The sequence below is a fragment of the Hippoglossus stenolepis genome, chromosome 9 (assembly GCF_022539355.2).
Source record: "Hippoglossus stenolepis isolate QCI-W04-F060 chromosome 9, HSTE1.2, whole genome shotgun sequence".
NCBI lineage: Eukaryota > Metazoa > Chordata > Actinopteri > Pleuronectiformes > Pleuronectidae > Hippoglossus > Hippoglossus stenolepis.
The window spans coordinates 459623-486002 of NC_061491.1; the positions used below are offsets into that span (position 1 = coordinate 459623).

The 26380-nt window shown below is 38.9% G+C and overlaps 2 protein-coding genes across 3 annotated transcripts in view; both read left to right on the forward strand.

The window, feature by feature from the left end:
- zfr (zinc finger RNA binding protein) overlaps window positions 1–26380 on the forward strand; it is a 1162720-nt gene that overhangs the window by 443401 nt on the left and 692939 nt on the right. The window lies entirely within an intron of this gene.
- The window catches only part of arid3c (AT rich interactive domain 3C (BRIGHT-like)), a 105518-nt gene continuing 101340 nt past the window's right edge, over window positions 22203–26380 (forward strand). Inside the window, exons 1-2 of the mRNA XM_035165096.2 lie at window positions 22203–22271; window positions 22587–23198. Of these exons, the coding sequence (XP_035020987.1) occupies window positions 22233–22271; window positions 22587–23198 (651 nt within the window). The 5' untranslated portion in view covers window positions 22203–22232. The remainder of the gene's footprint in view (window positions 22272–22586; window positions 23199–26380) is intronic.

The following is a 26380-nucleotide window of genomic DNA, read 5'->3' on the forward strand; positions in this document are numbered from 1 at the left end:
GCGGCCTCGACCTTTGGGTCTCCGGTCTTTCTGGTCAAAACTTCTCTTCGGGATCACGTCGGGGTCACCAATTTTTGTCGTGTTCTTTTATCCCGAGATATGAGAAGAGTCGGTCTCGGTTTGGTTCAACAAGTATTTATTCAGAAGCAATGAAAAGCTACTACATAGCTATGGGCACTCAACGTACAGCCCCAAGCCGCCTAATACCGCCGGGGAAGTCAAGAGTCGCCCCGAACGGACGACAGGTGCAATCTTTATAATAATAGGTAGAACTTCATTGGTCAACAACGAGGGGGAGTCACCGTGGCTAGTGCACAGGCTGGTCCCAGCCTCTAGGCACTGGAATCCGCCAATGATGAGGAGCTGCTCCCAGGTTTCGTCCCTCCTTAGATAGTAGCTGGGAAAATCTTCACATTCTGACAGTGTTTGGTTTGGTGTTTTAAAACAAGCCTTGAATCGGCTGACAGCTTGTGAGCTTTCAGTATGGCATGCGCATTTTCTAGACAAAACAACGCCTTTCCTATCTGTCCCTCAGACCCTAGTGGCAGCTGCTTGAATTCTTTCTAAGGGTAGGTCACAGTTTTTTAAGAAAACAGTGCATTCATGTATGTGTGATGTTTGAATAAAGCTAATGGAGTTTATGCTGTAATATAGTAAGTTAGGTATGAGAACAAGTTAAAGTACAGTGTATTGTATGCCACAGATGTACAGTCTTCTCAAACAGGCATTATCAGACAGGTGCAAGACTGAACTGCGATGTGACGCACACACACACACAACAACCAACTTCAAGATTAAAACCAGCCAGCAACGGCTACTATCAGTCACTATGTGAAGGCCGCACATTTTCCCACATATTCAGCCCAAACTGCCCCTGCCCCCACCCCTGTCCAACATACTGCATTTGTTTAGAGTTCAGTTTCATTGCCATCTTCACAGACACACACACATTAATTCTTTCTGTTAAGGTACAAACATGGTGCGCGTAAAATCAAACCTTTTCGGGGCTATAGTGTCTAATTATATTATTAAAATCCTAACAGACTCCACCATGTCACGGAAAATATGATTTTGTTGACAAACCAGAACTCCTTGGTAGGCGAGCACATGGCTGAGATCTTCTGGACCAGCCACACGAGATTCCGTGTCCGCTGGGTTCATGGTGGTCAGATCGTTCTGTCAAGATATCTTGGAAACTGAACCCACTCGCAGACACAAAACACATGGAGGTTAAATGAACACAGAATGTGAGCAGCTCGTGACATGACGGGGGGGTCCAGTGGAATCCACAGGGTACCGGGTAAAAGTGGCAGGCTGAATGGAAGTAGTTATCCTTGAGACACACAGAGAACAATGAGGGTAAGTCAATAGCAAACAAACACGGAAATCAAAAACATCTTGACAAAAAGTCACAAAGAGAAAACAACTTTGAGCCAATGCTACCACTATGGCTTGTACAACGATCTGGCGAGGAGTGGATGAAGAGCCGGGGGTTCTTAAACTGGCGCCGATGAGTAATGAGAGGCGATTCTGCCCACACACACACACACTCACACACAGACAGACACAAGCAGGAGGGGGAAAACCAGGGAGAACACAGTGGCAGAGAAACCAAATCCTAACACCAGCATGTTTGAATAAAAGTTATAATAAAGAAAGTCTTTATTTATTTCCAAAATTATACCTGAAATATCACCATGGCAGCCATTTTACATGAATATGTAGTGTACCTAGAACCTACTTATTTGGGTAAATTAATTGTAAATAAAAATTTCATTTTTAATATAAGTAAGCATTATCTATTATAAATACACATTTGACAATAGTAACAAACCAAATGGCTTGAATCGTTTGAGAATTCACTGAGTTATTATCATTTTAATTGTGGACTCGACAGACCTCCTGCCTTACATATGCTTAGAAGATGCAGCAGCATGTACCAAGGTGGCTAGGGTTAGATTCAGGATTTAAAAGAGCAAACAATATGCAGATTTGTTTTATTCTGACACATCATAAAAGGGGCGTCTTTTCTCTTGCAATTTCTCTGCGCCTCCCTTGCGTTTCTTCTCCATTTTTCTTTCTAGATTCATTATTTAATGATGCCGGCACAGGGCCTACAAGGGGAGGTGTTAAAAGATGTGATTAGGCCATCCCAGTGTCAATCAAGAAATAAAAAAACAATGGGCCAATTTACCTGTGTTATGGGCCGATCATGATTAATAAGTAATAGTTTGATGTATTGTGAATCACTTGTAAGTCATGCAAAGATTTGGAGGTATGCAAGTATCAGTTTCTCTGTACACATTGGTTAATAATGAACAAATGATTAGTAAATGATCAATATATAATTTGTTGATCTATCATTAATCACTTGTAAGTGTGGTACACCAAAAAAGGTGCAGTCACTTTTGTGTTTATTTAATTGTATGAATTAAAATGTATTTTTATTTTTAGGTCTTTATATAATGTCTTATATCGTTGGGGACTGTCATGTTTACACACAACATCTATTGCAATCTATATGCTTCTCTAAGACTGTTATTGTCTAATGTTTTACACTGTAATCGTTAATATTTCTCTGAGTGAAAGTTGTGTTTGAATTAAGTGTGCAAGTACAGAGTCACCGCAGACTGAAAGTTCTTTGCTTTAAAAATATAGTAGACTATCGCTGTAATTTGCTCTATATTGCTGTAGTAGCCCGGAGTCACTCATGTATGTTGTGAAAGAATGTAACAGAATGTTGTGTGAAGTACAATAGAAATGAAATAGTTGGATAAAAAGACTTTGCATGCACTTAAGTCACAAGCATGGACTGAAACTGATGCAGGGAAATGTAATGTTTCCTTATGTTGTTGTGAATTAAACGCAGCAACCTGGATAAAAAGGTTCACTTCGTATCCTCATTGCTGTTGTACTTTATCTGTTTTTTACTCATTTTCTATTTTGTTACTTTGGTACCATCCCTGGGACACGTATATACTATTCATCATGTACAAATACATTTCCACAGCTAGTTACGTGTTACAAACAAAATGCATGTTTGGAGCTTCACTTGCAGGCCATAACTGGTTCAGGGGTTCACATTAACTCTCGATCCCGCACACTCCACACAGAGCTCAAGTCTCTATAGCGAGTGAATGTATACACTGACATTAAATCATCTATAAATGTTTAGTCAGTTAAAAACTAATTATTTTCAACTAAAATAGCTTGATCATAATTAGTTTTTTGTCCTTTTAATAGGCTTACTTGAATTGGCTAAATTGAATTGAATACTCTCATGTCTGTTAGGTGTGAGCAACCTCTAATGTTTTAAATATTCCACTCAGTGGACTCTGTTGAATCTGCATTGTCTTATTGTGTTGTAGTTGATAATGTTTTTGTCTTTTTAGAATATAAGGTGGAGGACTTGCTAATAACTAACGGCAGAAAAGTGTGTTTATGAAATCAATCAAATTAAATAAAATTGTTTGTTTTGGTGCCACATTAAAACATACATATAATCTCAAGGCCTGAGCAAATTCTTTAATGTTAAAAAGCTGTACACATTTCATAAAGAGGATCAGCAACAGAGGAGGCTCTATTATTTGGTTTAGTATCTCACCCAACAATTGTGAAGCAAATTAGCAGTTGACTAGTCAGTTTTTTTTTAACAGATATTTGATGCATTTTCCATTAATGGAAATATTGCAGACATCTGGGCGGCTGTGGCTGAGGAGGTAGGGTAGTGGTCCTCCAACAGAATGTCAGCAGTTCGATCCCAGTCTACCCATCTTCCCAATCTGCGTGGTGTCCTTGGGCAAGATACTGAACCCCAAATTGCCCCTAATAGAAAAAAAGTGCTGCCCATAGATGCACTGTATGAATGGGTGAATGAAAACAACCTGTACTGTAAAGTGCTTTGAGTGTTCATCAAGACAAGAAATGTGCTATATAAATACAGACCATTTACCATATAAAGTGGTATGGTCATCAAGGGATGTACCATTTAATCACTTGAATTCCCCCAGATCTACTGTGAAATATTATTTATCTTTGAAAACTGGAATCTCCAATAGAATTTTAAAAATCCAGTGTTATCTCAATTATTAGGCAGACTTTAAAGGCTCCTGCCAAATTTCTCAGGGGGGGCAATCGTTGCGATGATGGCTAAGGTTGCCTGTTTAATGGGTAAATAAACTCAAGTCAGTTAGACATTGTCTCATTGCATTACATACTTAGCATAAAATGGTTTTTTTTCCTGGTCACCTCACATAGCAATACCACCAGTAAACACAAGACAGGAATTGTTCCTTAGGCTACATACTGTACAGTCATTTTGTAGACAGGTCTTCATTATAAAATTAATCTGGCTCTAAAATGACAGAAAAATTTGCTGTGGTCGACAGATAAATTGTAGTCTATCAGTACCTTTTGCCATTAATAAAATAAGTGAGTCATCAGATAACATTTTATTTAAGGTTCAGCAAATCAAGAATATTTATTTTGTAGCTAGCTGTGTTGTTATAAAACAAAGAAAATAATGTTGGCATCGCCTTCCACCCACTAAAGATAGCAGTGCAGATCACAAAGTATCCACTAGATAGCAACATAAGACAAGGATTGTTCCTTAGGCTACATACTTTCAGTATGTGTGGGCAATTACAAGTACTGTACAGTTTTTAGGTACTTGTACTTTACCTGAGGATTTCCATTTCATGCTACTTTATACTTCTACTGCAATACATCTCAGAGGAAATTTTTACTTTTTACTATTTTTACTTCATTTGATAACTTACTTAAGTTACTAGTTACTTTTTGGATTCAGATTTACAATGCATTTTTGTAAAATAAACTACTAACAGTATAGACATGAGTGAGCTCCTCCACCATGACGAACTATAATAGTAAAAATGCTACTCACACATTAATGCATCAGAATTAATCCAATACTATTATACCTAATAATATAAAACTCACAGGGGACATTTTTCTGCATTATGAGTACTTTTATTTTTAATATTGTAACCTTTGTGCATATTACTTAAGAGCTTTGCTTGCCTAACAACTAATAATACATCTGTACTTTAACCTCAGTACATTTTTGAACGCAGGAGCTTTCCTTGTAACAGATTCTTTTTCTTTTGTGGTAGTTCTACTTTTACTTAAGTGAATGATCAGAATACTTCTTCCACCCCTGGCCATTTATTGGTTCAGCGTCAAGACAACATTGGATGTAAAGACAACTACTTTACAGAGCAGAATAAAGAGCAGTGGAACTGGGGCTGACATTGTGGAATGAATAAAACTATTTACAATTCAACTAATGGAAAAATATGAGTGCAGTCACATCACACACAATAACTATTTGAATAACATTGCTCACTTTCACAGAAATTTAGCTTGTCTCTCTTTCAAAGCAGCAAATTGATAGATTACGCTCTTATTGAAATCAGGCATGTTCCTGACTAGTTCCCTCTCCATGGAAAGCATGGCCAGTGCGTTTAAACGTTCCGGTCCCATTGCGTTTCGCAGGAATGTCCTGATTCTCTTTAAGGTCGAGAAACACCTCCCTGCTTCAGCTGTTGTCATGGGAGTGGTTATGAGGATGTTCAACAGAGCCACAGTCTCAGAGAAAGTCTCTTGCAGGTTGTACCTCTATAGAACCTGATACAGCGCAAGTGCACCACAGCAGCCCTTGAACTTAGTACTCTCGTAGATAAGGGACAGTTCAGTCTTGAGCTTCGCTGTATTCAGCATGGGATATACACCGACATTGGGCACTCACAAGGTGGTTGGTGAAGGAGAACCTTTCTATGGCGTGAATATATATCAATAACACAAACACATAAAATATATATCTGTGTGTGTGTGTTACTGAGTATGTCACACTTTGGAAGCACACTATGAGTAAAAAAAACTGATACCATTCAGCCCTGAATGTAACTCTGTAATAAACCATGCTAATGATTTTCCAACACTGAGTTCCAACACTTGAGTACTTAAATGATCAATAATAAATGCTGATACCTCTTTGGACAACCTCTGCCCCTTTTCTCCCAGGGCCCTCCTTGAGGTTCCTGCTGCCATTTGCTGCTCTTGAGATGAGCTTTGGTCCCTGAAGGCAGACAGAGCAAGTTTGTGTAAAAAGTGTTTGTTAGTATATGAATGAGGCAGTGTCATTGACAATTAATGTTTTAGAAAAACTGAAGAGATACAAACTGTGTCTTTTAGATACCCCATCTGGGAATGGCTGGGAACATTTCTAAATTGCTGTATGTGCTTAACTTTGTTATGACTAAATTAGTTTTCTAGTTTTAACTGAACCTTGTAACCATATAGGCTTACATCACAGCATGCATACATTTGATTATGACAAGGTTTTTATCGAGAAGGTATGAACAATATTATTTGATCTTACCTTATGGCCTGCACACTGCTTGTGAAGCTCTGGAGGGCACGTTTGATGAAGACTGAGTCAATGTCCTTATTCTGAAGCTGCTGGTACATCATGTCAACGTGAGGCATGATTTGACGAAACAGCTGCAGGAAAAACTGCGAGTCCTCATCCTGCAGCATCCTCAGGAAGCCAGATGCCTCCCTCACTGTGGCACTATCAAATGAGTTGTCTGTCCTGATGGTTTTGAAACACTCTATGAGGTTATCTAGGTTCTCATAAACAATGTTCACGATTCTGCTGCTGCAGCCTTCGTGCAACAATCTGGTCGTGAATGCCAGTATGTTTGGGTGATCGGGTAAAAAAACTGGCAATTCCACCAATATCGGAAAAGAAAACTCTCACTGCTGGGATGTAAGAAGTGGCTTGCTGCATAACCAAGTTCAGCTGGTGTGCGTAGCAATGCACATAATGGGCCCTCACTTTCATCTTTGCCTCGTAAAGCTAACTCGAATACTTCACAGAACTTCACACAATCAAGACGGGCTAAAATGTGACGGTTCTTGATCACCTCATCATTGTGACGGTGCACAGCTAACCTGTGGCTCTCGCTCAACTGAGTGACAATGTTGATCCTCCCAAACGCCGAAAATTTCAGGCAACTGTTCATATGCATCTTTGATGTCTCGTGCTTTTTCACCTTCTCTGACAGATGACGGCGCTGCTGTTGATTGGACGATGACATTCAGTGATGCAGGCAGGACAAACTTTCTTGAGAATTGTATATTTTAATACATTTAAAAAATAATAATGACGATTATAAAGATAATTAACAAAATGATCACTATCATCTTTTTTCCTTTTTTTCTTTGGGAGGGCGGCGCCCTATCATCCCCTATTCACCAGCCACCCCTGTTTAAAGGGGACCCTTTGTGCTTTTTCAGTCTTTTCCAGTCCTCTTGTGGGTTGTATGTGTTTTGTGAATGTATACAGTGTGGATGGTTCAAAATCACAATGTCCGCAGCAGAGGGAGGTCCTCCTCTCTCACAATAAGCAATTTTCCAGAGGGTGGTGAAATAGCTCCTAGCAGAATTTTTGAATACTTCCGCCCCATCTCTACATCAAGATGGGGATCATTACCATTATACACGTCCAGTGGCTAGTCGGACAAGCCCCTAACTAAGACAGCAAAGCCCACAACCACCGTTTTAAACCTACGCATGCGCCACCAGTTTGACATATATATGTTCTTGTCCACGATAAAAGGTTAGTAAATAATGATTGTTTATCAATATAAACATGTATTAAGTTAAAACAGCTGCAGTGGCGGCTGGTTCCAACATCCTGAGACAAAAAAGCCTGTATATAAATGTTAAACATAATTTGATTAGATAATAATAGTTTACTTTTACAATGCTCCGGGTATACTGTAAGCACACACACACACACACACACACATATATATATATATATATAAAATCTGCTCTAACCCTTTAACCCCTCAATGACATCCATGCCCACACACACACCGCGATAGGGCGCACAGCTAGCGGCAAGCTCCTTTATACACCTGAGAAGGTGTTAAGAATTATCCTGCCGTGCTGTGTCCTGCACAACCTAGCTATGGCTCATGGCATCCCCTTACCATCTGGAGCAGAACCACAACCAGGCAGGCACGAAGACGCACAGCCGAATGTGGGGCTTCCTGGCAGGGCTACAGTGCTGGCTCGCTACGCCTAAGTGCGCCGTCTTTAATGACGGTAGGCTTAAATGCCTTATTTCAAAAATGAAGACTGAATAATGTTTATGAAATAATTCACTTTTCCTTATGGGATTATCCTAATTTTTCTGAAGTAAATGAAACACACACACACATATTCAGTCATGCACTTTATTTGTGAGGACATACAATAACTGTTTCAGTGTTTAATTAATGTTTTCCATTCCTGTCGCTATTTCATTTCCTGCATCCAGGAGAGCCAGCTGATTTTGTACAACCTCCAGACGACTGGGAAGTGGACTGTGTGGCTGACGCTTGAAACTGGGATGAGAGTTCGTCTGCGCATCATCCTCTGCTGCTGCTGCATCATCTGGGTCTATAAATAATATTGTTTAGACCAGGGGTCGGCAACCTTTTTGACAATAAGTGCCAATGTGAAATCTTCTTGTTAATTAGTGTGCCATATAAAAAAGAAAAAAGTATATTAAGTTTTATTATTGAACCAAATTAATATTTCCAAAAGACATGTCATTTTATTCCATCCATATTGGCTATATATAGAACAACACTTTAAAGAAACATGTTTATCTCATTATGATTGCAATAATAAGTTTGTCACCCAACCAACCACACTCATTCAGATTTGCGAAAGCTTGCTTCAGTCGCATGGTTTTTGACAGTGGCAAAGACTTTGAGAGAGTTTGCTTCCCACTGCACGTTTGATGGATTCTCCCTCGTCTGCCTGATCTTTGAAACTTTTTTCGTGCTTTCTCAAAGTTTCGCTTAACACTGGACGATCGGCACACAACATTTTCAAAACATAACGTGCACAAAGCATGGTCCTTATGAACAACAAAGCCATAGTCTCCTGCCCATGAGGGCTGAAATGCCCGTACCTTCGGTTTGTTAGACAGCGGGCATGCCATCACCAATACACCTGAGCGGCTGCACTTCACGGAGATTCATGTGGGGAAAAGCGAGCAGCGTCGGCTGGGGGGCTTCTTCTTATTGTTATTTAATGGCGATTGGCATCCAGCCTATGGCGCATTACTGGCACCTAGTGGCTGGGAGGTGTTAACATCAATCAAGCTAAATAATACAGGCTGCGTGACGGCAAAACCTTTGAACATTTCTTTCATAAGAAATCGTCTGTGTGCCAATGATTATGGCGCCGCATGCCAATAGTGGCACGCGTGCCGAAGGTTGCTGACCCTTGGTTTAGACCAATCAATTAACTGTTGCAAGCAGCAATGCTATTTTCATTTAAATAAAATGGTGTTCTGATTGAATTGCACTCGTTTATTTCAAAAGAAACAAGAAATTGGGAATATCATCTTAACAATTATGAAATAAATTACCTCTGGGTGACGGTTCTTGTTGGACGTCATCACTTTCCTACTCATTCCTTGAACAAATTCCACTTGATGACTGTCCAATAATTGGTGCCAGATTATCATCCTGTCCAAACTGATATTCCTTGTCTTCCTCCTGTTTTCTTTTCTTTTTTTTCTGATCTGCGATTGTTTTTTTTGGCATCAACTTTGATGTCAAACCATTTTTTTTTGCTTGTGCCACTTTCCGAACCTCAGGGGACACAGCATTCACCGCCTCAGTTATTGCAGCCCATGCTTAATTTTTTTTAAACATCGTCACTCCGGAGGACACGCTATGGAAAAGTGTGCCTTTTGTGGCAATAATGTTTATTTAAGTTCAGACAGCCCAAGAGATTTAAGCTTTTTTGCCAGTTGGCAATGTGATTAAGAAATAATTGGTAACAATGGAGGTCAAGTTGAGGTCATAAACACATATTCATAAATAAATATTCTTCATAAATCTCGTTAACACTGTAGAAAACACTTAAAGGAAAAATATGGAACTATTACACATTGCACTTAAAGTGGCCCTAAAGTGTCTCAGTGTTGTTTAGCCTTTATAGAGTAACCAAACATCCAGATATCGATCTCATTAAATAGAGGTTGCACTGTACGGACATTTCAGAAATACCATAAGGCAGAGGTCTTCAACAGGGGGTCCGCGATCCCTAGGGGGTCCGCGGAGGTACTGCAGGGGGGGTCGCGAAATTTTTGGTTGATTAGACAATTTAAAAAAAAAAATTAATTTTAAATTATTTTTTCCAACCAATCTTTAAATACACATTAACATGAATCCAACATATTGTAGTGAACGGATAAATGGAGACAGAATACGTTATCTTTCACTCAGCAATGCACACATTCAGCGACACACAATAATAAAAACATGAATATATGAACCTGTGTATTATTTGAATAGCTTAGTATTGAATGCACAATAACAGGGTAGCTATGTTTATACATGGCACTAGGCCCAGTTTAATATAAAACACAATTTTATACAATATATATGGAAGGGGGTCCCTGCTCCATCTCTCCATCAGTTTGGGGGTCCTTGGCCTGAAAAAACGTTGAAGACCCCTGCCATAAGGAGTTACCCACACACATTAAGGCACTGTTTAACAAAGCTAACTTATATTACAGTAGAGCACTTTTATTGATGTGTTCCCAATACATGAGCCATTCTCCTTAACTATAAATAATTATAATTAATATTGTGCCTCTTTTTTAAATTACACTATATTCATTTTCATTCAGAGCTTACCGTTAGTTGCAGTACTGCCATTTTTACACGTGTGCGCATGGTACGTCAACAACGAGTGCACGTCAACAACGAGTCCACGTCTAGAATGGGTGCTGGGCAGGGGTTCTCAGGCTCTGCAGGTCGATGATATTGACCTAAACTGAGCCGAGACGAGGGAGGGGGAGCCAGCAGCATTTGTAATGCACGTGTCTAGAAAGAAAAGATTAAACTTTCACTGTAAGATTTCCGTGAGATAGGCTGCACAACATGAGTTAGTAATAATGAAGTCATCAGTATTGTCCAACAAGCTTTAAGGGGTATTAAGTGTGCTGTAGCCCACTAGTAGATATGAATTTGTTTTGTTGGAAAAAAAAAGGTCACTGGGGGTCTTGTAAGAGAGGAAAATCTATTGTTTTTTGTGTTAGTGGTGGGAGATTAGCAGGTGAACTATCATTGATAGAGGGTCTATTAATATGATATATCTATCATAGGCCGTTTTAAGCATTGATCTGTCCGACTTTAAAGAAAACTTTTACCTTGCTTTGTAGATCTGGGATGAATTCATATTTAAATTATAGCTGTCCTTTTCTCTGGCATAAAGATAGAGGTGCAGAAACAATGGTAAGGTGACAGGTCGGCATGAGTTGAAGATGTCAGATGTTTTCTGAACCACAGGACACAGTAATTATACTCAGAATAAAAGAAGGCTAAATAAATTATTGAAGAGTTGCAGTGAGAAGCAACTAATTAGCTTGTCATTATTAGTGGTAGTGGTCAGTGTGTGACAGTTGTGAAGCTATTGATTGCGCCCAGCTATTTGGTTGACAATCCCTGGAGGTTAACCATTGACAGGATGGAAGGGTCAGCCTCTCCATGGCTCAAGGTGTAGTGTCTGGTCGATAACCCCTCATTTGGAACTCCCTCGGAATTAATCTAACCAGCCGCTGTGGCTAACTCTATTTTCAGAAATGTTATTAATATGTATTATCCCTGTCAAATAAAGTAAAGCTGCTGCTCCTGAAATCACCAATGCCCCAAATATTGTCAACGGCCATGGAGGCAGCAGGTCCAGGGGAGAAATAAATTGTCTGAAAATTACTGAGACAATGAAAACATAGTAGACATAGATTATATGACACTATTTTATATGTTATCTACACTACAATAGAGTAAAATGAACCACTTTCAACATGCATCCCACCACAGAAACCACATATATCCTACCTATTACATAACTCACATATGAGGTACACATTAGAGGAAGTTATATTATAAAGACTGACATAATTAATCAATATCTCTAAATAATTTGGATGAACTAGTATTTAAAGATAATGTTCAGGGCAGCCCGGGGTTGTGGTGGTTAGCACTGTTGCCACGCAGGAAGAAGGTGTACGGGTACTCTTCCTCCTAACTCATCAGCACTCATCAGTCATGTTGGCACATTGTGGAGCATCAGCAAGAGTCCAGACAAGATGCCGGCGCTCGGAGACACCTCACCTCCGGGGATGAATGGGTTAATACAACGATTCACAGCAATAACAGGAGCCACAGAAAGTGTAGGGAAACATATGTTAGAAGCATGTAACAACAACCTGGAGATGTGACAGTGACCATGACTATGGCAGTGACCTTGCTGGTCTCATCAACAACAAAAATGTCTGTGTGTGTAGGTTGCCAGCCTACCTTTACACATTTAAAGGTGATGTTACCAGACTGAAAGCTGAACTGAACCGAAGTTACTCCTGGATTTATCATCCCTAGCCACAGCACAGTCCAAACATCTTTCCCTCCTGGGAAATTGAGTTGGCAATCCACTCCACAGGCATCCCTACCCTGGTGGAGGACATGTGGCTCAGCCTTGGAGCAAAATCTAGGACCCAAATCTACTCAACTACATCCATCCCAAACTTGGAAACAAATTTTAAGTTCTGGAAAATGTCACCTCTCAATTCTCCTCGGTACATCCTGGTCCGACTAGCTGTCCTCCCCTCTCATTGGCTGCTCCATCCGACCTGCCAGAGAGTGGATTTGACATCCTGGATAGCCAAGACTTTCCCCCGCTGACCGGCCAGGCGCAGTCAACAGCTGAGCGCTCCTCATCTGCTATTGCAAGATTCAAATGTTGGATCTATAAAAATCTTGGATCTCTGAATTTAATAATACTGCAGTTTTGGATGATTCAAATATGTTCAGGAGATTCAACAAGTTCCCTCACATTCAGAGAGTGGAAAGCGATTATTTTTTTCCCTTCCCCCTCAAATTAGCTTTTTATTTTTCTATCAGTCACCGTTCTTTCAATCGCGTTCACTCTCACTCACTCTATTATTATTATACAGCGGTGTATCAGTGTATTTTCTTTATTAGTGACATCACTGCTGTGTCCACCAAACAATCTGTCTTTCTTCACCTCCACCTCACTCACAAACACCTTGATGTCGTTGTCATCACTTGATGTCATTATTCACCGTAGAAACCTATTGGTCAGCAGGATAATTAAATATTCTTGAGGTGCTTTGCATTGACCATTTATGGTTGAATGTGGGTGTGTAGAGGGTGGACTTTGAGGCAGATTCACATAGTTTCCAGGTGGAGTGTGATTTACAAAGGGAACATTTTCTTTGTGTGTGCGCACGGTTTTATAAATCTGAATATTTATTGGCATATGCCATTTTCGGCTTTTGTATGCACGTACACATTTAGTATGAATCCTGGGCACTGTTTTATAAATGAGGCCCCTGGACACGACTCCTCCCTGGTCATCAGCTCTTCTTCTACGCAACCATCAAAAGGTACTACATGAAGTGCTATTGCCCCCTCTTGGTCTTACATCACATTACACTCTCCATCTTCCATAACCGGTCCTCAGTTTGCTTGTGTGGAGCCAGAACCCTCTAACCCTGCATTTTCTCCCATTCCAGTCTTTGATGAACTGAAAGACCTCATAGACCACTTTTAAAATCTAATTTGACTATTTCTTATTCTCTTAAAAGACGTTAACTCCAAATTCATAGCAGAGTAAATTTTAACAACCTTCTTTGTATCCCTACATCCAATGTCTCTTGCCAACCACTCGCAGATCAATGCAAGACAGTGATAAATATCAGGTCCCTTGTCAATAAAACTTTTTTAATTAATGATCTTATTTTATATCAGATTGACTGCCTATTTTTAAATGAAACGCTGCTGCTCTTATTGAAACTGCCCCACAAAATTATAACTTCTACTCCATTAGACGATTGTTTTGATGTTTTGGGTATTTTTGAGTATCATGCTGTTATACTGAAATGTCAGGTACTCATTCTGGCAGTCACTGTCTACAGACCACTAAAGCATTGCTCAAATTTCTTGTCTGATTTCTCTGAGCTCTTATCTATTATCAGCTCTAACTATGATGATATGATCATTATTGGTGACTTTAATTTACACGTTGACAATAACACAGACAAGCACGCTACATATCTTTCACATCTATTGGAAGATTTGAGCTTCATGCAGCATGTTCATGAGCCAACCCATAGTTGTGGTCATACCTTAGACCGTACACGGGGACTTTCTGTTGACATTTCATTAGTTATAAATGTGGCTCTGTCTGTTATCTACTTAAGTTAATTCCCTGACTCTCTTCATATGTTGAATTCCAATTTAAATCGCATTGTAAACAGACGATATATCACATCTTAAAATCACCCTGCATATAAATAATATGTCTTTGCCAAATCTCCCTTCAGCTGTTCATTATCTAGTTGATCATTTGAATAAAAAATTACAATCAGCTATTGATCATATTGCCCCTGTCAAGTACAAAAAAATACCTAAAAAACTAAAACCACCATGGAGAAAACAGAATATTAACCAACCCAAAAGAAACTGTCAGAAAGCTGAACACAGATTGGGAAAGACAAAACAGGTCCACCATGACATCTTAAAAGAACTCCTAACAGAGTACAATGCATTGATCACAAACGCCAGGCGATCCTACTTCTCTGAACTTATAAATAGAAATTCTAACAACACAAGGGTTCTTTTTTCAACTGATAATCTCATAAACCCACCTGAGCATTACTAAATGCAATATGTTTTTGCATATTTTATTATTGCTCCAAAAGTAAAATTTACACCGCACACTTTTTTACACCAGTGGAACTGGAAACGATTAAGAAAGTTGTCTGTGAGTTAAAATCCTCTACCTTTGCTCTTGATCCCATTCCCAGAATGGGATCAAGAAGAAGTTTTAACAATAACTAATCACTCACGTCGTCCTACATATTTTAAAACTGCTTGAATTTAACCACTGCTTAAAAAGGACAACACAGATTGTTCTGCCATCTTGAACTACAGACCAATCTCTAACCTGCCATTTCTGAGTAAAATATTAGAAAAAAAATAGGTTTTAGACAGCTGAATGACTTCCTCTGCATCAACACTGTGTTTCCAGTCTGGTTTCGGACCTAGCACAGTACATACAATGCCTATAAAAAGTATTCACCCCCCTTGGATGTTTCACCCTTTTGTTGCTCTTATACATGAAATCATGGTCAATATAATTTGGCTTTTTGGACAAGAATTTGCAAAAAAAGCTTCTTTCATGTCAAAGTGAAAACAGATTTTTACAAACTAATGTCAATTAATTAAAAATATATAGTGTAAAATAAGTGTTTGCATAAATATTCACCCCCTTTAAAGTGACTGACCTAATTCAACAGAGGTCCAGCTAGTTGATGCCAGCAGTGTGACAATTAGTGAAATGGAGATGACCTGAGTGCAGTTGATGTGTGTCAAGCGATTGGAGTATAAAAACATCTGTGTCTGGGAGGTCCAGTCTCTGGTTCATCAGGATTCCTGCTACAATTGCAACATGAAGACAAAGAAACACTCCAAGCAACTCAGAGAAAAGATCATTGAAAAGTATAAGTCAGTAGATGGCTACAAAAAGATTTCCAACTCACTGGACATCCCACAGAGTTCAGTTAAATCCATCATTAAGAAATGGAAGGAGTATGGCACTTGTTTAAATCTGCCTAGAGCTGGCCGTCCTCACAAACTGAGTGACCGGGCAAAAAGAAGACTGGTGAGGGAGGCCACCAAGACACCTCTGACCACTCTGAAGGAGTTCAAAGCTTCAGTGGCTCAGATGGGAGAGACTGTACATACAACAACTGTTGCCCGGGTTCTTCACCAGTCGAAGCTGTATGGGAGAGTGGCAAAGAGAGAGCCACTGTTGAAAAAAGCTCATATGAAATCTCGCCTGGAATTCGCCCAAAGGCATGTGGGAGACTCCAAGGTCAATTGGAAGAAGGTTCTCTGGTCTGTTGAGACAAAAATTTAGCTTTTTGGCCATCAGACTAGACGCAATGTTTGGCGAGTGAAGCATGGTGGTGGCAGCATCATGCTCTGGGGATGCTTCTCAGCAGCAGGCCCTGGAAGGCTTGTAAAGGTAGAGGGGAACATGAATGCAGAAAAATATCGCCAAATCCTGGAGGATAATCTGACTCAGTCTGCAAGAGAACTACGACTTGGGAGAAGATTTATTTTCCAGCAAGACAACGACCCCAAGCATACAGCAAAAGCTACACAGAAATGGTTCAAAGACAACAAGGTGAATGTTCTGGAGTGGCCCAGTCAAAGCCCAGATCTCAATCCAATCGAGAATTTGTGGCTGGACTTGAAAAGAGCTGTTCACGCCCGATCCCAGAGCAACCTGACAGAGCTTGAGCTGTTTTGCAAGGAAGAATGGAGACAAATTGCAGTGTCCAGATGTGCCAGCCTGATTGAGACATATCCACACAGACTCAGTGCTGTGATTACAGCCAAAGGTGCATCTACCAAATACTGACCTGAAGGGGGTGAATATTTATGCAATCATTTACTTTACCTTATATATTTTTAATTAATTGACATTATTTTGTAAAAATCTGTTTTTTCGCTTTGATATTAAAGATTTTTTTTGTGCAAATTCTTGTCAAAAAAGCCAAATTATATTGACCATGATTTCATGTATAAAAGCAACAAAAGGGTGAAACATCCAAGGGGGGTGAATACTTTTTATAGGAATTGTAGATGGCTTTGGTCAAAGTTGTGAATTACCTCAGAATGAACACTAATGACAAGAAGCACTCTGTACTTGTCCAACTGGATCTCAGTGCAGCATTTTACACTGTGGGTCATAATATTCTGCTGGAGAGACTTGAAAACTGGGTCGGCCTCTCTGGCACAGTTGTTAAATGATTCAGGTCTTACGTAACTGGTCGAAAATTCTATGTAGCCATGGATTACCACTGACAAAATAGACATGACATAAGGTATCCTGCAGGGGATCTTTATTAGACCCAATTTTTTTCAGCCCGTCTATGTTGCCTCTTGGAAATATTATTAGAAATCATAACATAAATTTCTATAGATACGCAGACGATTCTCAATTGTATATTTCTGTAAGTCAGAATGATTACAATTCCATCACTGACTTAATCGCATGTATGTCGAACATAAGTCTGTGGATGACTCAGAACTTCCTGCAACTAAATCAGGATAAAACTGAGGTCCTAATTTTTGGAGCAAAAGCTGAGAGAGAAACAGTCTGACCATCATATATAATTATATATATATATATATATAATTCAAATTCATTTTATTTAATCTTTTATTGTTTTATCATTATTGTTGTGATTATTTGCTTTTATATGTTCAACACTTTGTGCTGCATTTTATGTATTAATTCTGCTATTAAATTAAGTTAATTATTTAATTAAGAATTATTATAATTTCTATTACAAATAGAGAAGTTAAACTTAAAGGTTCCCTATAAAGCAGATGAGCTCTGATCTGTCTATTTTGTTTCTCCCATGTGCATGCACATGCTTGTGGATGACACAATAGACCAGTAGCAAGCAAAAATGGATGTAAATGATAAAATAGTTTTGTAAATGTTTTATAAGAAAGGAAATGCATTCATCACATTTCCCCCCCTGGACATCTTTAAGCTCAGTGATAACAACAGTGGTAACAATAGTTTTTTCTGTAATTCTTAAAATGTTTTCAAACCACATCAGAAGAAAGAATGGAGATATCATACCCAGAGGAGACATGACATAGCTTTTAGTGTTCTTTATCCCGAAAAAGGAAATTCTGCCTGAATTTGATAATAATGGGACAGGTCACTAGGACACTTGTATTAGGCTTTTAAAAAAGCCTAAATCACCTTGTTTTATGCATGCCAAGCTCAGTATTACCAATTTCTAAAAAGCATTATGAAATAATGACTAAGAAAATTTATAAGAAAATGTATGTTATTAATATAAATTTCATACAATAACAGATTATTAATTCAGTAATTTTATTGGGGCAAATCGGAGAACAAACAGTCCTTGCAGGTGAGAAACCCATCATCAATCACCCCATTGTCTTCGCCACATGTTTCGTGTAAACAATGGCTGCAAAAAGCACCGGACCAACACTCTTCTGTGCTTTTTGGATCATCTCTGTCCTAGAGCGCTAACTGATCTGACAACTGCAGACCATATGCTACATCTCTTCAGTTTATATTTTCAGACTTCAGAAAGTCCCTAAATGCATATTTTCCCCATTTAGAGAACTTAAATGACTGTCCGTGATTACCCAAAGCTTACCGTCACACATTATCAATCATGTTTGATAAAGTGGGACGGCTAAAAACAAACCTAAAACACATTTTCAACAACTCAATGCATATTGAGTAACCCTAACCCTAACCCTTGAATACATCACAAACAATATTTGATAACAACAAGGAACATTTTCTTATTCATGACAGAATTATATCCTTAACATTAAACATATGTCATTGACCTATGTCATTGACCTTGACATGTAATTCCAAGGGGGAGCTTCTGACTGACATCAACCCCATGAAGTCATGTGATTTCAGTCATATGATATCCACGATAAACTATTGTAAAGGTCCTGTTGATTAGATTTTGTTAGAACAGGAAATAGACTGGAGCTTAGGTGTCCCACATTACCCAATGTCCCAGATTAACATAATTCACCCTCCCTGCAGTTCTGTACCTATGGAAATGTTGGTGTGTCTGTCTTCTCCATGGACCAATGTCACTTCACTGCATGCTTGTGAAACAATTAGCAAAACAATAAACTGTAATTTAAATTTATTTAAATTATATGCAAAATAGTTCTCACTTATGATGTGTAATTGAGTATTCAGTATTGCTCACTCATGTCAAGAATTTATTCATTGACACTGTCTGAATAAATGATTATCTTACTAAAACTTTCATCTTCCCCTCTCAGACCTATTGCAGTATTTTCAGGTTTGTCAATTTGCTCAGTCCCATAGTCCTGCCTTTGCTTAGGTCAAACCTATTTGATCTATATATATTTACATTTGATCTATAGATTTGATTGAAGCTGGTCAATAACACTAATCATTATTGATCTCCATATCTGCTTTGCGTTTTCCTCCCCTTATCTATATCTTCCTTTCTCTCCCTCCTAAATATAGCCATGTGTTGTATTTGAATTTTATGAGGCTTCCATATTGTGTTTTTGAGGTAGTGTATGCATGATAAATACTAACCATAGGGAAAGGTGCATTGGGTAAATAACAACAGCATAGAGTGAGAGAAAAAGAACAATGTCAATACAATTCATATAATGCAAAACTTTTACATAAGTCATGAGAGGTGATAGAATATGTTTCAAAGCTTAGTATGCTAGAAAAAATGCTGTCAAAAATGGGAAAACTATGATGGCCCTAACGCTCAATGCACTGCAACTTAGATTAGATGCAAATAGACACAACCCATACAAATGGAGAACACATTGTCGTCAATCTGACAACACATGAATAAGCTTCGTGCTTATTATAGCCTGCCAAAAAAGTGAGGTCACAACACATGAACTATGGTACATATACGCACAGTAATCAACACATGGGAAGCATGACTCCATATCAGTAACTGTATGTACTTCAAACAACCAAATCTAACTCTCCACATAAGCCTATTGTATAAATTAAGACTTCCAGACTACAGATGGCCACCCACACAGCGATCTGCTCTATAGTGCCCTAAAGTGCCCTGAGTGTAAAAATTTGAATAAATTGAAAAAAAAAAATGTTAACTAAAGACCAGCTAAAAGGGAATGAATTCGGGCGAGGAGCCATGGGTCCCCAAATGACAAGGGGCTGATTTTTGGATTAGGTTAAGATAGGGTAAACTATGGGAAGGATTTGGGCAACCTAAATTTACAAATGAGAAATAACTAAAAAGAAATAAAGAAACACATCTCTGAAATGAATGCAAGTCTATGCAAGCAACTTTTGATTGTATGAAAGAGTTTGCGTTACCGTAGTGTGTGTGTGTGTGTGTATGTGTATGAAACCCTGTGGGCAGTCCCAAACACTTAAGATGCTCTAGTAGAATCTTCTGAACAGACACTGGAGAGCGCTGTTCTACAGCAAACTATGTCAGCCCAACACTGTGTTTACCTGCTCTCGCTACTTAGAACACATTTCTACATTAAAATCTACTGTGTATCCTTTAAATAGAAATATTGTGAAGTGTTTAGAATGTAAAATAATAATTCAGAATGCTCTTCTACTCTGATTTAATCAAACCATCTCTAGGGAAATGCATCTAAAATAAGACACTGCCATGTAAACAACCCCTTCCTCGGGTTGATTCTCAGACTGCACTGTAGCAGTTCAATATGAAAGAAGATTTGTTTTAATAGAACTTTACTTAATACATCCAAAAAATGTATGTCTTTATGCCTCTAATCATAAAATCAAGAGTAATATTAAGTCTGCTATACTATAAACTAAGGACACTTAGCTGACTATACAATGACAATATTCAATCACTGAATGAACCTGAGACAATCAGGATCCCCACAGTCCTTACAACATATGTCACTTCACAATTACAGCAGCAAACTGACCCTTAATATTTCTCACTGAGGTGCATTGAAAACTAACACAGCAAACTGGCAGATGAGTCATTTAGGTAATCACTTCAAATGCTTTTTCCCAGAAAACCTGATTAGGATTTTAAAAGTAACTGGACAGGAAACTATCACTTACAACGAATCTCACATAAAAAAGATATTGATCACAGACATATGACACAGAATGGATTTAACCTGTTGGATTATGACCTGTAGAATTATATTATGCCTACAAGAGCCCTCTCTGTTTGACATTGTGTATCAGATTTTCTCTAGATGTAATATAACATGTATTAATTTCTTAAGCCACATATCAACCAAAGGGAGAAGCTCCAGAATTGTGGCAGCAGTTTTCTGGTGAGCAGCCAGCCAGCCAACCACACTATTAGTGGTAGTTGAGTCAGAGATTGTGGTGATAGGCAGGGGCATTTCCGTCCAAATTGTGAAGCCAGGGTCCTCGCAGACTATGTCTAAACACATGGTTTGAGTAAATTGTCATGTCCAAGTATATTTTAGTGGCTGTCAACACAGAAAACACATGAGACCATACTTTTATGGGCTTTTGGATGATAGGGTTATCGCATGCCATTTCTTTCAGATTGCTAGAGGGCAACCACACCACAAATCGAATGATACAGAGTCTCACTTCTTGAGAAGGTCCCAGTCAGGCTAAACATGTTGGCAATTTAAATTTGTCCGGCATGATTTAATTTCTCATACTGTTTTAAACAGTTATAGTCCCCTGTTAATAACTCTGGGTTTGGATAAATTTACCAATGTATTAGCAAGACTGCTCTATAGCTGAATGGATCTTTATGTGACTTTCATATGCATTGAAGATCCTTGGTTTGCAGACAGGTAGAACACAGGAACACACAGATGACCATGAACATCATTTAAAAAAAAATACTTTAAAAGCAAAGAAATAAAAAATAACATGTGAAGCATACTGTATAAAATATTATTATACTTATATAAAAAACAATGGCAAACCAAATGTCTCAATTGTCATTGATTGTCATCTCAATTGGCTTTGTGTTGCAATGTTAATGTTCCATGACTTGGAAAAGATATACCTATCAGTATACTTCTATCCTATAATTACCATGTAGCCTACCTTTACAAAAGTTAGAAAAACTACTATGCTCAAAGGTAATTTAAAACAGCATACCATATTACCTATGACATAATATAGTTAATCAATTAAATGTAATTTTGTAATTTATTCTGAAATGTTTACATGGCTACACTAGTGAGGCTTCCTGCTTCATGGGAGCAGTGGGTGAGCAGACTAGCACTGGTGTGACGGTGTCTCTCTTCATATTGTATTTTCCATTATTGACGTGTTGTTCGCAGATGGAGCAGGAGAGCTGATCTCTGCCTCCAGAGGTCATTCTCACTTCAGTTGCCACTTGTTGCCAAACGCAGCTCGGGACTCTTCCATTCATCACATACTTCCAGTATTCTCTCAGCCAACTATCGACACTAGCCTATCTGGAGGCTGAGTGCAGAAAGTTACCAGGACTGAAAGAAGACTCTTGTGATCCGTTTGATAATATTTCGCAGCTAACAGAGAGAAGCATGGTTGATAACACAAGTGTAGCAACTAAATCTGCTTTGGTAAGCGTTCAGGATTTATTTCTATTGGATTATAAATGAACTGCTCGTCAGTTAACTTTTTCTTATTTTTCAAATCTACTAAACATTTCGATAAGTTATTTTGTTACACACTTTGAATTACGGTAGTCAAAAAGTGTTTTAGCCAAATAGTGCAAGTTTTTCATGTTGGCTTGTATGATGCTGTGCTTGTCTTCTTTATACACACACTTCAAGATCGGACACCATAACTGTCGCAGTATAAAGGTAGAGCGTGTGTTTTTTTTTTCTAAGTGCCTGTAATAATCATTACCTGACCATTATCTCGTCCCTTCACAGCAAGGCTGTTTCTCGTCCGCCGGCAGCCTTCCCCTCCAGGCTCCCTCCGCCTCCTCCCACAACCCGTTCTCCGGTACCCTATCCAACCAGGCCGGCAGCGGCGGCATGAAGCTCGAGGCGGTCATGGAGAACCTGCAGCGGCAACAGGCAGCGCGTCTGGCTGTTGAGGAGAAGCTCCGAGAGAAAGATATTCAGTCCATGGCTGAGTCCCAGATACATCAACAAGCTCTAGCTTTCCGCCACTACCAAGCAGCGATGCGCGGCGCTCTGGCTGGCGGAGTTACCAACACGTCCCACGGGGTGACGCTCCCTATCCAGGAGGTCCGCATAGTTGACGGGGACTCATCCAGAGCGGACAGCGTTAAGGAGGGGAACGAGGAGGGAGATGACACGGAGGAGCAAGAGATCATGGATGGTGATGAGGAGGAGGACGGGGACGGGTTGGACCACTACCAGCACGGGCAGTCCTTGGTCCAGGGGACTGGTCTAGCTCCGACGCATCTGATGGCCAGAGTCCAGACAGCCTTCGCCCAAGCCCGTCGCGCAGAGTCTCCATCGGCGCAACCCCAGTCCCAGCAACATGAGTGGACCTATGAAGAGCAGTTCAAACAGGTAAAACACCACGGACTTACTGAACACGTAGGTTATCCATTTTATATTGGGCTGAGGCTGGACGTGTTTACGAGTTAGAATGAGGTTTTCTAATAAAGCAGAATACATCAAGGGTATAAAAAACTGTAACTAACATCCTAGTTTTGTTAATGGATAAAAAAGTCGCCTTATAAGATAAGAGTAATAATAAAAACTTGTTAAAATCAAGTATCTGTTGGAAAACAAGCTATATTGGAAAAGAGCTGCTGGGAAACTGGATGAAAATCCAAGCATTAATTAATGTTGGACATTACAAAGATTTAAAACTGAATTCACATTTTTAATGGAAATATTTGATTGTGTTGGTCCATTTTGGTAATGGTAATAATAAACTCTGGTGAACCATAAATAAATGCATAGTTTTAGTTATTAATACTCTTAAGATATTTTGGTACAAGCGTAATCCCAGAAAGTAAGTGGTCATATGGTCCAGTCAGTCAAAGGGGTATTTTTGCACTTGAGCCAAAGTTATTCTTATTAATGGCTCATAATTGATCTTCAAAGCCTCAGATTTGGTAACTGTTGTAAAGGTTCGATTTTTCTAACATATTCATTGTGCACATGGTTCATACTGAGCATTTACTAGGGCAATTCTTTAAACAGCTCTTTTGTTTTGTGAGTGGCTCGTTAATGACAGTAAGTTATTTGAGTGATATTCAGCTGTCTGTATATTTAGAGCTGGCAGCAGACAAATCTATACTCTCTGAGTGATTGTGGATACTCCATGTCATCTTTGATTTATAATGGATCATTTTTAGACTTCCCTAAATGTGATGTGTACATTATAGTGACTGCATTAGCGCTGCACATTAAAGCAAACAGCTCATGGAAATGCTAATTAAATAGGGGCTGAAAGGGTTATTTGGATGGTTACATTCACCATCCAACTCTTTGTTTTTCTTCATAATACAATAATTGTAAGGCATCCTTGACATTAACCATCATTTGATTTTTTGTGAGTTTTCCTTGTTCAAGTTATTAGATCTCATGACCAATGGAAAAGCTTCAGCAGAGGGATTTAAGATATAGCTATCACTGTCATTACAAAACCTAAAAAATGTTATTTCCTTAAAGAGTAGTCTCTGGTGATTACACATGCATGATTCATGCAAAATCAGGCTATAAGCTTCAAAGATTCCTCAGGATGTGCAGTTACTGTAGGGGTCATTTGTATGTAGCCATTCAGTGTAATGGTCATGGGACATTAAAAGGATGCTTATGGCCGCTAGGCAGACGGAGTGGAGCCAGTGTACTAAGCATGCTCAAAGCTGCAAAACAAAACCACATTTGAAGGCAGTAAATGCATCTTTGAAATAGAAACAAGATGGGCCTAAATATAAAAGGCCCCACTGAGGCAGAGAAGTTTTAATCTGATCTGAACCAAAAGGGACCAGTCTGTGTTTACATTACTCCTAAATAACTTCTCAGACCTCAAGAACAACATGAGAGTCAGTGCTGGTAAAAACTCATGAAAAACTTAAACTTACACAAGATTTTGTATTCTGAAATTGTATTAAACACGAGACAAACGTTTAGTGCAAAGAATGGTGACATGATGCTGATAAAATGTATTTGAACTTTTAATGGCCCACCAGGCTCCAACCTACAGCAGAATCCAAAGAGATGAGACTGTAAAACTTAAGAGAAATCCTGGTGGTGACAGAAAAAGATGATGAGAGGAGACTGAACAAAGACCTGAGACAGAGTGACACAGATCCTCAGACTGAGAGGGAGGAGTTGTTGCATGTAGTTTTGGCAGCGGGTCAGGAAATGCAGGAAATTGGACCTGGTGGTATTCCTGCCTGGCACAAAACCAAAAATGATGGGATCTCCCTGTCTGGCAGTGTGTAGCTGGAAGTTGGCTTTGTGCCGAGCTATTACAACAGAAATGAAATTGCGTGCTGTACACACTTGACCATGCTTCCTCACTGAAACACATAAAATATGTAAAGATATGTGAGCCCGTAAGCATCTGTATAAATGGACATATTAGTAAACTATATGAGTAAAGTGTAATACTCAGTGCTGTTCACACTCAGCTAAAATGTTGTGTTTTTGTGTTAACCTTAAAAAAACAAAAACAATGGTAGTAGAACAAAACAACATGTAAATGTGTATTGTGTTTGGTTGCTAAATCAAATAATATGAGATTTTATCTCATAATAGAATAATATATATATATATATATACATATATATATATATTGTACTTCAATCAAATACTTGCATTAAATGCATCAAATACTAGAGTAAACTGTGGCTAAAATTATTTTCTTAGTGCCGGTGTAACAGGCCAAATTAACCCCCGCCCAGATTAAACCCGGGTATAGTTTGGCCCAGGCCAGAGTATACCCCGGGGATAAACTGTCCTAGGCCAAACTATACCCGGGGGTGTAAAATAGCCTAGGCCAGACTATACCCCTCCAGGCAGTGCCCAGAGGGGTAACACTACTGAGAAGTGTTGTAGTAATCTTTGATCTTTGTGGATGTTTTGATGTTGTTATCAGTGTTTAACTTTGAACATTTATATTGTAGCGAGGACTTGCTAGTCTTAGAAGTTGAAGTTTTAGGACGTAGTAATCTTTGATCTTTGTGGAAGTCTAATATTTTTTCTGTTTTTCTGGTTGAAGTAATAAAAGTCTATGTTTTAGAGTTTTAAGATTTAAGTCAGTTAGCTTTCTCACTTAATTTACCTGACAAAGCTGAACCCCCAATAAAATGTTGAAAAATTAAGTAATTCTTGTGTATATCACTCAACACTACTGATATCATGGGAGTATAATCTGGCCTGAGGGGTATGAATTGGCCTAGGCCATAATATACCCGGGGTATAATCTAGCCTAGGCCCCTTTAACCCCAGGTATAGTCCGGACTGGGGGTATACTATGGCCTGTTACACCGGGATAAGGATTTAATCACTCACTAGCAATGGATGAGAACATTATTTCACTTTTAAAAACTATTTTTCAGTGCTCTTTTTTTAAACTTTTGTACGTTGTTGTTGTTTGCTTTATTTCTGAATTTGGAATGCACTTTGTCTAATTTTAGTGTTTTTACTTGTCATATTAATTTTAGTTTTTGACGTAGTATTCCGATTTTTACATAAAGATTTATGTTTGTGTTACATTGTGTCATGCTTGGTGC